The following is a 14,892-nucleotide window of genomic DNA, read 5'->3' on the forward strand; positions in this document are numbered from 1 at the left end:
CTTACTTTTCCTTTGTGCAGTCATTATTTATTAAGCACCACCATTATCTGTAGAAAATCACAGGGCCTGTTCTAGAAGAGTTTACAACCTAGTAGAGTCTAATAAACAAGCCTGCTATCTAGGGATCAGATCCTCAAGATCCTTTACAGCTGTAACATGTATGACTTCTTAACAACTAAAAATGAACTCTAGAGAGCATTTTTATTTTTCTTATGTATGACAACACAAGGTTCTCAATGTGAGGACATGGATTTGAGCCCAATGGTGGGCATTTACATGGGGGGAGGAGGGGAGAAGCGACAGAAAAAATACTGGATTTGGAGACAGGAGGCCCCAGGAGCTAATCCTGGCTTGACACTTATTTGCTAGCACCAGTGCTGTGGAAAGGGCAGTGGCAGCTGAGCCTGAGGAACTGGGTCTAAATATCCAACTGAGAATTGTGGCCTTAGGAAAGGGTTTTCTACCACCTGACACTCAGACTCTTCATGGAAAAAAAAATGGATGAGGAAACTTCTGCTGCTGCCTCCTTCTCTGTGTCTATGAACTAATCTGGGGTTGTTTTTTTTATCTATAAAATGAATTGTTAAACTTCTCTCTAAATCCTATGATCACAACAATGGCTGAACCATTAAACGGGAACTGTGAAAATCCACTCCAAATCTGCTCAGAGGGGTGCCTGTGGAATGGGTAAATTTAAGGGTCACTGGAATCCAAGGCCGAACTCCAGCTGACCTTTAGTGGCTGCTCTCATATCCCTCCCCTGGACCAAAGGCTCCTCAGGCACATCTCTCATGATTGATTGGACCTTCTGCTTTAGGGGCCAGAGAATCCTGTGTTGAGATTAAAGATTCCTGGTATATTCCCTTACCTGTAGGGCATATTCAAGGCTATACATTAGATCAGTCACATCTGGTTTAATGTCTGAAATGTGTGTGACTTTTGGCAAGTTAAAATAGGACTCATAATTTTTCAAGTAATCTTTTCAACATATCTCCCCCCCGCTGGGGTTAAGTGACTTGCCCAGAGTCACACAGCTAGGAAGTGTGTTAAGTGTCTGAGACCAGATTTGAACTCGGGTTCTCCTGAATTCAAGACTGGTGCTCTATCCACTGCGCCACCTAGCTGCCCCTCTTCAACACATATTTTTAACTTAAAATATGAAATTTGTTAAAAATGAAAATCTGGTATCTCAAATTTACAAATCTTAGTCAACAATGAGTACCTTCTAAATCGTGGTTTCAACATTGTTTTATACTCTCCAGTAAGAATTCTACAATCTCTGAAATTCCACCTCTAATCATAAATATAAATAAAATAAATTTCAGGCTATTGAAAAGGGAAAAATAATGCTAGCCCAGTAAATACTGATTGGCAATCTCTTTTCCTTTGAATTTGCCTAGAACTTCCACCTTATCAGTCCCTTCTGAACACAGAGGCAAGGCCATGAGCTCCAGGGTCTCTTCAAAAAAGGGGCTCAGCCCAGTTTTTCTCATGATGCTCTAGGGCTTTTCTGGACCCTCCATCACACCTCTTCACTAGGCACTTTCTTCCCTACTCTCCTTTCCAGCTTCTTTGGAGACATGTCTTTCCCCATGAGATTGTGTTGCTCTTGAGAGTAAGGACTGGTTTGCTTTTATTTGTATTCCTATCCCCAGGTATGAACATGTTGCCAGGCATGCAGTAAGTGCTTTATAACTGTTTACTAGTTTACTAAGTTAGTTTACTAGTAAACTAAGTGAAGATAAATAACATGATAAGATGATACCATTGGGAGAAGAATAGATTGAGAAACTGAAGTGCTTCACAAAAAAAATTAAACATCAGAACTGATGCAGTCATATATTAAGTGCCCATTTTGCCATCCTGGTCAAATTATAATTTGGCTTTCAGATTTAAATTAACTGTCTCAGAACTTTTGAGCAATAAAAATTTGAGAAACAAGTTAACAGAGATAAATTAATGCTTATTTTTGTTTCTGTTTCTGCTAGTCTTAATAATATACTATTCATATTCCTTAATTGATAGATGGTCAAAGGATAAAGGACATAACAGACAGTCCTAAAAAACATTTCAAAAAATTCAAATCTATAATTATACAAAAAAATGCTTCAAATCATGAAATTAGAGAAATGCAAATTAAAAGAACTCTGAAGTTCTACCTCCTATCCATCAGATTGGCAAATTTGACCTCCAGTATCTTTGCCCAGAAACCCCCCAAAAGAGGGTCAGAAAGAGTCAGGTATAACTGAAACAACTCAATTACAAGAGCAATCTAAACTCTTTCTGCAATGAGGCAAATCTTTTCATGTGCAGAAATGAAATAAGGTGTCTGTCTCTCTTGCACACCCACACACAAGCACACATGTATGACAAGCCTAAGTCTTAAGCTTAGAACTGAATCAAAACTTTCAGGACATGCTATAAGCTAGCTACCCTCAACTCTTTATAGTTATGATTTACCTTGACATCATTGTTTCCCACAGCAATTCCAATTTCTGCAAGGTCTTTCAATAAAGAAGCCATCATCTCGGTTGCTCGTTTTTTCTGATGATTTGTCATTTCCTTGAGTTTCTGAAGTTCAGCATCTATACTTGCTAGAGTTGCCTAATGAAAAAATAAGTTCAAAGATTTGTTAAAATAATTTAATAACTTAGTAATTCAAATGAAAAGAAGCATGGTACAATGGAAAATGTTGGTCCTGGAATCAAGAAGGCTTGGGTTCATGACTTGCCTAGGACAGATCCTTATTGTGTTATGGTGGGAATATTACTTAAGTCTTCAGTACTTGAAGCAACTCTCTTTATAAACTGTAAAGTAGCTGCCTATCTGTACTGGTGGATAAAGTTCTATAAACCCCCACCCCAAAGAAGACTGCCAATCTATTTTGTACAAATATAACAGTTTAAAAATGTACATAGCCACCATACAAAATAAAATATGCTAATGGTGGGAATTTATATGATTCTATCCAGTTACAATACTCTACAGAAATTCCACCTATTTAGGAAATCATAATGAAAATAGTAAACAATATATCAACATTTGTTGTGTATGTAACAAAAATATTTAAAATATACATAGAGTATTTTGAAAGTAAATGGCTTATTGGTTAAATGCTAATAAAACGAAATCAACATGATCTAGTTATGAAAAGTTACAATATCAATGACTAAGGCAAATAATCTATTGAAGTTGTAAATTAAATAAAATTTTCATCATTATTGTATTGTTTAATCTCTTAGTAGTAGTCAGTTCACTAGTTTACTATCATCTGACACCCTGAAAAATGGAATCTAATTTTTAAAACAAATTCCCTTCCCATCAGAAGATTAAAGAATAATCATTTTAACAGTATTTAATTACACATGGACATCATGGGGGAATATAATGGTGACCTTAATACATCTTTTTGTGGTTGTTTCTGTCAACAACAGAAGAATAAAAAATAAGCAAGGAAGTTTTAGTATAGAGTAAGAACTAGTGATTGAGAGCTTAGGACTATGAGCATCATTGTACAATCTAAAAGTAAGAAATTTAAGTAACTGCCAAGTAAGAACTATTAAAGATGGAAATTTATTAAATCATTAAAAAAGAGAGCACGGGCTGGTTTCTTACCGATTTCTGATTCAATTCATCGCTAAGTAACTCATACTCCTTGGCTTTGTCCTCAACTTCCTGAGACTTCTGATCATAGTTAACTGCAAGTTCCTCCAGAGCTTGCAGCACCTCTTTCACTTCTTCTTTGGAGGCATCATTTTCTGCCTGAAGGCGATTCAGTTCAGCCTGCATATTATCTTGGTCCCTTCTTGTAGATGCTAGAAGCTGTAAAAGAAGATCATATGTGGTTATTTTCACCAAAGTATTAACATAAGAAAAAGCTAAATATACTATGTTTCAACTGTAATCTCTTACAAAGATCTGTTCTTGAGCACAAGCATATAGTACAGAGATGAGAATCCTGGTAATTTATTAATTATCACACCCTTCACTGATCTTTAACGTTCTCATTTTCATTTATTAAACATATGACTCTATTTAGAATTATATAGCAATCAGGAATAAAAATTAATGGATCCTGGAGGAAACAACTCTTTCTTTAGGAATTCAGTTTTGCTTAGACATGATGATGTATTTTAAGTGAGATTAAAGGCACAAGGGAAAGGGAATGAAAAAAGATTTATAAAGGACTAAAAATGAGGCCTGAATCTGTATAGTTCTAATGTTAAGTATATGATAAAATTGAAACTTTACAGGGAAGTAAGCAGGTGAAACTTGCCTCTTCTTGATCCAACATTTGTGTCTTCAATTTTTCTACCAATTGGCTCTGCTGATTAATTTCTTCATCCTACAATTTTTTAAAAAATCAGTTATTAAAAGCTCTCAAAAATTTGTTGTAATCTTGGTTAGTTGATAACTATAAAATAATTAAGCACACATGTAAAATGTAAATAGAAAAATAACTTTCTGAAATTTCAAATAAAAAGTACAAGCAAACTCTTTTATTTTTACATACTAAAAACAAATGTTTTTGCCATATAGAAAAACATGCTAGATCAGAGACACTTCTCCAAATTCAAAACAATTAAATTTTTTTCTTGAGAAAAAGAAAATGTTACTATTTTTTTTGAAGTAGCCACTGCTACAATAAATGTATAATTTATTATACTGCAAAGAAACAGGTGAATTTTTTTTAACCAAACCATTTTCTTAAAACATTTTAAATGACCATAATTATTGCTATTAAGATAACAATTTAAAACACTTTGTATATGTTAATTCATTAGATATGACAAGGACTGTACCCCTATTTTAGAAGTGAGGAAAACTGAGGCTAGGAGAAGTTAAGTGACTTGCTCATCATCATATAACTAGTAAGTATCAGAAACAGGACTTGAATGTAGATTTTACAAAGTCCAAGCTATAATTGAAAAATAATGAATACAAAATTAAGTTTTGTACAATTTACTGAAATGTCACAGTAAATTTATATTATGGAAACATTTCAAATTGAGGCTACACACAATAAACACATAAGGTTTCCTCATTTCTTATTTTTCACTTTCACTGCTTCCATCCAATTGCTTTCCTTTTAAGGCACATTTAAAAACTATTTTTAACATTACCGACACCCCATAATATTTTCATGCTTTCCTGACATCCTCCAGTCCTATTGGGTGTTACATTTTAGCTCTCCTAAATAGTGTCTGTTTCTTATCTTCTTTCTATGCTGCTCTCAAACTGACACTCCCTAAAGATATTTAACCATATCACTACTTTATGTAAATCTCTTCAGCTGTTCTTTATTGCCACTAAAATAAAATATAATTCAAATCTTCAACATGGTACAGTTAAAGGCCTCTTTAATATGACTCCTTTTTCTCATTAAAACCACAGTTTATATTATTTCATTTTTTGCCTTCTTCATCCTACTCAAATGGGTCTGTTCCCTACACATGACTGTTCATCCCCTTTCTTATAGGTCTCTGCATATGTGGAATCCTATGTCTGGAAGGCACTCCAGGTAAACTCTTATCTACTTCCTAGAATTCTTGCTTCCTTTAAAGTCCAACTGAGATTGCATTTTCCATATGAAGCCTTTCTTGATTCCCACCATTATTAATTTTCTCTCCTTCATGAAATAGATGTTGTACTTGTGGAAGATATTGTCAGCTTCTCCTTCTCACCCTTTCCATTGAAATGTAAGCTTCTCAAGGGGAGATACTTATGTTTGTATTTGTATATTCAGCAGCTACATACAGTTCGTAACACGTAATAGGAACTTAATATATGTTCCATGAACTTAGTGAAATTATCCGACCAACATGGTTTCAGAACCAGTGATATAATAAATTTGCACAATGGTATAATGCAAACCCACACATGTTACAAAATCACACATCTGACACAGCAAAGAAAGTTAAAAAAAAAAAAAAAAAAACAAATAAATTATTAGGATATCCAAATAAAAACAATCAGTTAAGAAGCAGATGATACCCACAAATTCAAATAATTTTGAATAAGAACAATTCCTACCTTATCATCAAGTTGTTTGTACAATTTAGCAATTTCTTCTTCACACTTTCTTCTTTCAGCATCAGTAAAGTTTCCTGTAACTCCAATTGTGGCTGCTGGTTTATCATTGATGACAGTAATATCTTTATCCACTGCAAAGGCTTCTAAGTTGGCTTTCTCTTTGTCAAACTGTTCATCAACTGGCACAGTCTCCCCTTAAAGAAGGCATAGGAATGACTATTTAATAAAATTAAACATGTTAAAAACTGAACTCATTAATGTTCCCCTATATACTCCTTGTCTATGTTTGTCATATTTGAATTATACTTGTCCTTTGTATCTAAGTCAACCAAAACCAGATGATTTTCCTTTGAAAAATCTCTTTTCAGTTTCACTATCATCACCTTAATCTGGGGTCTCATCACTTCACATGGAATATTCCAATAGTTTCATAGTAAGTCTTCCAACTCCATCTATTTGATAATGCTGACAAGCTAAGCCACCACATTATTCACCCATTCTGTCCCTTGCCTTCACACCAAGTCACAAAGGTTTTCAAGGCACTCTACAATTTCCCATTAACATTGACTCTCCATTTCCATTATTTCCAATATGCCTTAGTCAAATTTGGAGATGTGCCCTGCAAATAAATTATACTTATTCCTTATTCTCTTTTCTCATATTGTTCTTCTACAAAATAAAATAAAATAAAATGGCCTTCTGTATGCATTTCTACCTATCTTGTTCATTGTTTAAAACAATAGTTCTTTCAATTTCCCTAATTATTCTAAATCCTTATAGCACTTTAGTATATATCATACAATTTAGACTTTAAGCTTATAAATGCAGCTTCTACTTTTCAGTGCTTTTACATTCACCATAAACAATATTGATCATATAGAAGATACTGAATACCTATTAAATAACTGAAATTGTCTAGCCAAATACTGAAAAAATATAAATATATAAAAACCCAGTATCACTCATGGAAATTTAGTCATGCTAGTAAATAACTATAAATAGTGTATTAACTATTAAAGACATTTCCCTGACACTGTTGTAGTGGTGATTAATTCTATAATTATGAAATATGCCCTTTCATATTATTTAATCTTGTAAATATAAAATGTTTCTTTTTAATCAACTGCCTATACCTACTCCTGAAATTCTAGACCCTGTTCATTTTTGGTTTTTAAGCTATTATCATCTCCTTACTAATAAAAAGAGAAGTAGAGAAATGACCACCATATCCTAAAATTACCCTAGTTAAAAAACCAGATATGCCAAGTATTGATATGGTTATTAAAAAAAAAAAAAAGCAAATAGTCATGTAATTCAGAATTTAAACTTGATATTTAGCAGAATTTTGATACCTTTTTTACCTCTTTTTGCTTCAATTATTTGGGGTCATTTTGTTAGAGAACCTAACTAAATGATAATTAATGAGAAATACCAAATCATTTTCAAAGTTGTCTAAATGACAATTACTTTGGTTTCTATTTTAATTTACCTTAATATTGGATTCCCCAATATTTTAAACAGCTATTCTATAGTTATGGGCTCACTAGAATGAAAATGTGATAGCTTAATTTCATTACCATTGCGCCACCGATTGAGTTCATTTTCTAGCCACTGAATGGTGTTACGTAATGTCTTGTTTTTTTCTTTTTCCTTTTCATATTTTTTCTTCCATTGTTCTGCAGTTAGTTCCACATTAACACAAACTGTATTCTTTATTGTTTTGGCTCTAATGAAATTGGAAAAAAAATTAAAACAGGAATGAAACTAGTTATTTTCAAAAATGGCTACTTTCCAAATGATTCTATAACTAGGTAATAAAATGTGTATACAACTTAGTTGAATACATTTTAGAATGAATACAGAAAGTTATTTACTTAAACAGAAAGAGACTATTTTAATGTATACTTAAGAGATGATAGTGGGCAGCTTTTGCAAACTGTGAGCAGCTCTTAATGGGAAAGGGAAAGGGGGAAGGGTTTTTTATACTATCTGCAAAGCTGACATTAAATTATTTTAAGGCTAATGACAAATATTATGATCTGACTCTTTTATGGTCACTATGAAATTTAAAATATTCCTGATCCAAGAGCATATAATAGCAGCTCAAAATTAACAAACTCTGTCAGAATTATATGGGTTTTAATTAATAATCTGATCCAAATTTTATTTGTCAAGCCTTGCAAAATTAAATTTTCTTTCCTTAATTATAATTTTAACTTAACTTTCAAAAGAACTGGGTGAAATATAATACTGAATTAACCAAATCTGAAGCATCTGTAGTTTAATATAAAATATGGATTCTGCCAATAGATATCAATTATGTAAAGGTGTGTGTATTTATATAATTTTTTCATATATATATATGTGTGTGTGTATCAGTTAACTTGAATTATATTTACTTTTAGAAAAAAACCTATATAGCAAGATTTTATAGGGGCTTCAAGGAAATAAATATTAAAAAGTTAAACTTCATTCAAATATTTATTAAGATTATAAATTGCATTTTAAGTAACTAACCTTTGACCAAATAGGAGTGTAGATTTTGTTTCAGATTCATTATATGATGATGGAGAACAACAAATAACAATCGTGGTTCTGCAGTTGCCACCTAGTGAATCTTGAAGGATTCTTGTCATTTTACTGTCTCGATAAGGAACATATGTCTACCAAAAAAAAAAAAAAAAAAAAAATTGTGTTGAATATTTTTTCAATGTGTCCATTTAATGTTAATTCCCTAATTTAAAGAACAGGAATGAGATATGCTGTTTAACTTCACTAATGATCTAAAATGGAAATCTAAAACTGGTAACAATTGCATTCATTCAATAAATATTTGAACACTTACACAGGGCACAGTATCTTCTCATATAATTTATAATACTAGAAATGGATCACAGTTTCTGTGTACAAATCTAAGATTAGTTTAAAAATTTTTTTCCTCAACAGTATTTTATTTTTCCAATTACATGTAAAGATAGTTTCAACATTCATTTTTGCAAGATTTTGAGTTCCAAATTTTTTTTCCTTCTCCTATTTCAGACATATTTCTATATTAGGCATGTTGTGAAAGAAAAATCAGAAAAAAAGGGGAAAACCATAGGAAAGAAAAAACAAACATCAACAAAAAGTGAAACCAGTGAGCTTCCATCCACAATCAGTCTCCACGGTTTTCTCTCTGGATATGGATAGTATTTTCCATCTCAAGTCTACTGGAATTGTCCTGGATTATCATTTTGTTAAAAGGCAAGTCCATAATAGTTGATCACCATACAATCTAGCTGATACTGTATACAGTATTCTCTTGGTTCTGCTCTCTTAACTTAGCATCAGTTAATGTAAGTCTTCCCAGACTTTTCTGAAATCAGCCTGCCCTTCATTTCTATTAGAACAATAATATCCCATTACATTCATATACCATAATTTATTCAGCTATTCCCCAATTGACAGATATTCATTCAATTTCTAGCCACTCCAAAATGTAATTTCTAAATTTAAAAAAGGACAACAGCAGTCTATGATACTTACACTACTCTCAGCCAAAGCAGAAATGACATTTCCAAGAGCAGACAGAGACTTGTTGATGTTTTTAGCTTCATCCAGTACAGCACCTTCAGCCCCAGTTTTACTAACCTATATGTATAATTTAAAAAAAAAAAAAAAAAATTAAAGCACAAGAAACTTCAAGTTAAAAATTATGCTCTTTAAAGATACTGCTGAGACAAATAGTGTGACATAGCATATAGAGGCAGGCTTTGAAACCAGGAAAACAATTATTCTGAAACAATAATCAAAGGGTTGTTGTTTTTTTAGTAATCATATCTGACCCTTTATGATTCCCATCTGGGGTTTTCTTGACAGACATTGAAGTGGTTTGTCATTCTTTCTTCAGCTCATTTATTTGACAGATGAGGAACCTGAGGCAAACTGGATTAAGTGACTTGCCCATGGTCATACAGCATGTAAGTGTCTAAGGCCAAATTTGAACTCAGGTCTTACTGACTTTATCCACTGCTCCAGCCAGCAAAAGCATTTAATCTCTTAGTGTTCCATATAAATCTCTAAGAATCTACCAATCTATTTTTCTTTTAGTTTTTAGTGAGAGGTTCTCAATATTTTTGAAATCATAGATCACTCCCACCCCCAATTCCATTATTATTCATTCCCAGCAAAGTCTTTATTATTTATTAGTGATACCATAGTTACCTTGATATTTTTTATATACTTCACTTTTGAAAAAGATTATCTGGGAAGAGAGGATAGTGCAGGGCTGGCAGACACTGTTACTAATATAATAACTCTTTGCCCCCTTTTAACATATTTGATGTTTTGTATTATAATTATTACTATACGCATTGTATCTCTTCACTATAAGGTCCAAGAGGAAAGGGACTATACCTTACCTAAGGATTAGAAATCCTTTACATCCTACTCTGCTCATAGTTAGTGATGAAATGTTTACTGGCATAGTGGCAGTACTTTAGAAGGAATATTTAAGTATAAATATTTTAAAATTTTTTATCATTTTGTTCTTTTATTGCAACCTTGAGCTTTTTTCTTCTTTCAATATGTTACATTTGTTGCTCTTAACATAGGAGATTACAAATTCGGGAGAAAAGTGACAATATCTAATTTACTTGTATTAAATAAGATTGAGGGACATAGAGTACAATGGCCAGAAAATACTATCTAAAATGATTTCTTTCTTTAAAAATGAAATATTTAGATAATTTCAAATGAACAGTACTGAGAATAAAGTTTAGATCATCTTGACAGAGAAGATGATAATCTTAATTTCATTAAGGTTAATCACACAGGGAGACATGACAAAGATATATAATTATAATACATATAGATACATGATAAATGTACCAGAGAGTCACAAAAGCAAATGATATAGTATGAATGAGAAGAGAAAAGCTATTATTCTAAGAATGGGTGAGATCCCATTTTATACATGGGAAGCTAAGGCTCAGACAACTTAAACTGCTTGCTGGGGTCATCTGGATGTATTTAGTCAAGACTGTATTTCGACTCCTATTCCAAGAAAACTCTTTTCATTGCACTAAGAACTAAGATAAGTGGCCTGAGACAAATAACTAGAATATTCCAAGCACCAAAAACTGAAAGCTAGGTCTCTAGAGGCCCTCTAGTTCAAACTATCTATTTTACAGATGTGGAAACTGAGTCCCATATCAATGCACTTAATCTCCCATGGTCATACAGCTCTAAGTAGAAAGGCAAAGATTTAACCCCAGGGCCTCAGATTCAAATCCAGTGCATTCTCCATGTACTCCACCATTATGTTTCTATGTCAAAGGTAAGCTTTGAATCCAAATATCTGTGATTCTAACTCCAGCACTTTCTGTACCATGTCATATGGAAGAAAACAGATCATCCTTCTCTTAAGAGGCTAATAATCCAGTTATGGACACATACTCATTAAACAAAAATTGTATGATCCATGTAAAGAGTAGCACAGTGTGGCATACAGGGCAATCGGTGCAAGACAGCAGACTCAGATCCTACTCCCCAAACTATCACTTGCTACCTCCATAAATCCTAATAAATCACATTCTGAATCTTAGTTTCCTAAGTCTCAAAATAAAGGGATTTTGATTTCTAAAAATACTCCTATTTATACTGCTATGTATACTTTAAATTAAATTAACTAGGTGATTTAACAATATAAATTAAAATAAGATGGGCTATCAATATTGGCTTGAGTTTTTAGGGATAGTTTTGTGTTAGAAGCAGGACCTGAAATCATATTTTTAAAATGTGTAGACTTTAAGTAAGGAAAAGCAAGGAAAATAAAAGCAAATCCAAAGAGGCAAGAATGTCCATGAAAAGTACTGATGACAATGATGACAAAGCCTAACTTTAAAAGGGGCAATAAAGTTGGACAGGCACAAGAAACAAGATAATTGTAGATGCTCTGAAGATAAAACAATTCTCTAAACATTAAAATGTAAATATAACTAAAATTTGAAATTTGTCCATTTTAATTGACAAATGAGACCATTTTCAACAAACTATCAATAGATACTTTTGAAGTACCTAATATGTAAAAAGTCTACTCACACATATTATATCAAACAGAACTTAGTCAACTAAAATATAACCTGACACATATCTACACTACACTGAAAACATTACCAAATATTCGGATCAAGTGTCTGATTATAAATAAGGGTATGGAATATTACAGAATCATGTCCTCTTTACAATTCAATGGTACTGGTTGTTTATAGGGGCTGAAATATAGACTATATATTATTTTACATATTCCCCCCCAAAAGATTTAATAAGGTATACAAAATACTACATAAGAAAAAGCAATTCAGGTATGTGTATTTGTACCTAGAGAAATATTTTTTAAAAAGAAAAAAAGTTACCTTTTCACTACCAGCCAAATCTACCAGATAAAGTTTCCCACTCAGTTTCTGTTCTGTTTGAGTATTTTCTTGTTTTACATTAATAAGAAAGATACTGTGACTTCTAGAGCTATGTTCATTCATATCTATAATGAAAACACATTAAAACAATTGTATGAATTAGTAATTTTCTCTCTTCAATAAATTAAAATGGCATATTTTACACTGAAAACACAATTATCAATTGGATTTGTTTTTAAAATTCAAATATTTACTTACTTGTAACTGCTACATGTCTGTTAGATTTTCCTTCGTCTATGGTATCCATAACCTCATCTGGACTACATACAAAACGCTCTGTACAACCCTTGAAAATAATTTTATAAAGTACTAAAATTATTTTCACATCATTATGTGCTTTTTCTCTTAAAAAAAAAAAATCATTCTGTAAATGTTATACAGACCTTTACATAGGGAACTCTGTTTTTGTCCTCATGAACAGAAAGATTGGTCTTTGAAACTGAAATGGGAAAACATTATTTGTCAGATGATTACGAATGTCCTCTAAAATGTAACATTAGCTAAGAAACTGCTATTATATAAATTTTCTCCCTCTGAGTAGTATGACAAAGAGACAAGAATCACTATTTTAGAAATACCTTCACAAGTATTTGGGAGTGGGGTGGGGGTGGGAGGAGAGAAATAAAAGACTACCCCATCATCACTGTCCAAAGAGATTTAAACAATCAAGATTGTACTCAAAATTTTAAATATATACATAAATGTATGCTTCTCATTATATTATCAAAAGACACACAACTGTTATTTACCAGAATAATTTTAAGATGTCATCTTCTATAATTTTATATACTCCATAGCTAAATACTTTTCCATTTATTGGAAAAAAGAAAATTTTCAGATTCCTTCGGACAAAACACAGATTACTACTGTTATTCCAGGAGAGATAATAAGAAGAGTACAACTTACCATCCAAAAGGTCCCTTATTTTATCCAAATATATTTCAAAATATGATACCTAAAGGAAAAACAGAAATTAAAAAAGAAAAAACAAAATCAATTATCACTAAAATTACTTAATACATGTTATTAGTCAATTCACAGAGGAAGCGAAAAGATAATAGCTTTAAGTCTTTTTTCCTTTCTTTATTCCATCTTTTAAAAAGGATTAGATTTTTTCCACTTGAAAAAATTGAGAATCACCTAGTCCAACCTTCTCATTTTTACATTTCAAAATAAGAACAAAAGTTTAAGTAATTATCCAGGACGATGTGGTTATTTACCTTTATCAATTAAAGTACTAGAATAGATTTGCCACAATAGTGTATTAAGCATCTACAGATAAACAGTTTGCATATGGTATAGACTGTTTCTGAACAAACTAAGAACACTAAGGTCTACAATGCAGAGTTTATAAACAGTCCCAAGGACCTGTGCCAGGGCTAATTGATATGTCTCTTGTATAGAAGTATTTATTCTTTCCCATGTATACTGATGGCTGAATATCACCTAGGTGTCTATAGAGAATGTGATATACTGGTTATTCATGCATTTGCTTTATAGTAATATAATGTTGAAGAGTTAAGGGTGACTGTTCAATATTACATAAATGTGAGTCCCACCAGTGGGGCTCAGGAGCTACAGCAATGAAGATATAGGTGTAGATCTCGCACTTTCCCTGACTAGGACCTTGAGAATTTAATTCAGCTTATGAAGATGGTCTGTAACCCAATCCAGAATATGGGTTTGAGAACCACCCCAACCAACACAAAGACAAAACTGAAAAAATAGTTGCCCCCAAATAGTTGACATTCTTACAGCTTTAACCAGAGGCACAATGGAAGTTGCAATCCATTCAAGGTAAGTGAGATATCACCCTGGCCTCCCAGAATCTCATTACTTGATAAATAAAGCATAAGGCATGTATACAAATAATTTTAATAGAAGGCTAAGTGTGATAAGTACAAAGTAAGTCTAAAGCAATGAAATTGACTTTTTCGAAAACTTAACTATAAACCAGACAATTACTTAATACATTGTAAGTGTCATTATCCTAAAAGCTAAATAAAAACAAATCTCTAAGAGTATACCTTAATGTGGAACTCCAAATTTTCATCCATAGAATAAATATAATTAAAAATATCTTGTACTATTCTTGGAATAATACCCATTCCATCTGGATCATGGAGTTTACCCTGAATGGAACAATAAAAAACATTAGACTTTTTAGTGAATTATACATATTTAATGTAAGTAATATAGCAATCTATAAGCAAATCCTTTACAACTAAAATGAATCAACAGTGAACAGGAAAAATAGAATAAATTAAAATATTAAATATGGCCATATTGTTAAAAAAAAAATTTCTAGACTACATGGCATACATGTATCAAAATATATCATCACCGTGATTCCAAGTATAAACTTTATCTTTTACCAGGATACTCTTGGGATCATATTCTAATA

The 14,892-nt window shown here is 32.1% G+C and overlaps 1 protein-coding gene across 1 annotated transcript in view; it reads right to left on the reverse strand.

Annotated features, from left to right (window-relative positions):
- Nucleotides 1–14,892, reverse strand: part of KIF5B (kinesin family member 5B) — a 61,401-nt gene that overhangs the window by 21,943 nt on the left and 24,566 nt on the right. Inside the window, exons 4-15 of the mRNA XM_074267065.1 lie at nt 14,516–14,620; nt 13,395–13,443; nt 12,872–12,927; nt 12,687–12,774; nt 12,429–12,553; nt 9,559–9,663; nt 8,551–8,696; nt 7,611–7,759; nt 6,034–6,227; nt 4,277–4,345; nt 3,616–3,822; nt 2,461–2,604 (exon numbers count right to left, since the gene is read on the reverse strand). Of these exons, the coding sequence (XP_074123166.1) occupies nt 2,461–2,604; nt 3,616–3,822; nt 4,277–4,345; nt 6,034–6,227; nt 7,611–7,759; nt 8,551–8,696; nt 9,559–9,663; nt 12,429–12,553; nt 12,687–12,774; nt 12,872–12,927; nt 13,395–13,443; nt 14,516–14,620 (1,437 nt within the window). The remainder of the gene's footprint in view (nt 1–2,460; nt 2,605–3,615; nt 3,823–4,276; nt 4,346–6,033; nt 6,228–7,610; nt 7,760–8,550; nt 8,697–9,558; nt 9,664–12,428; nt 12,554–12,686; nt 12,775–12,871; nt 12,928–13,394; nt 13,444–14,515; nt 14,621–14,892) is intronic.

This window comes from Sminthopsis crassicaudata, chromosome 5 (assembly GCF_048593235.1).
Source record: "Sminthopsis crassicaudata isolate SCR6 chromosome 5, ASM4859323v1, whole genome shotgun sequence".
NCBI classification, from domain to species: domain Eukaryota; kingdom Metazoa; phylum Chordata; class Mammalia; order Dasyuromorphia; family Dasyuridae; genus Sminthopsis; species Sminthopsis crassicaudata.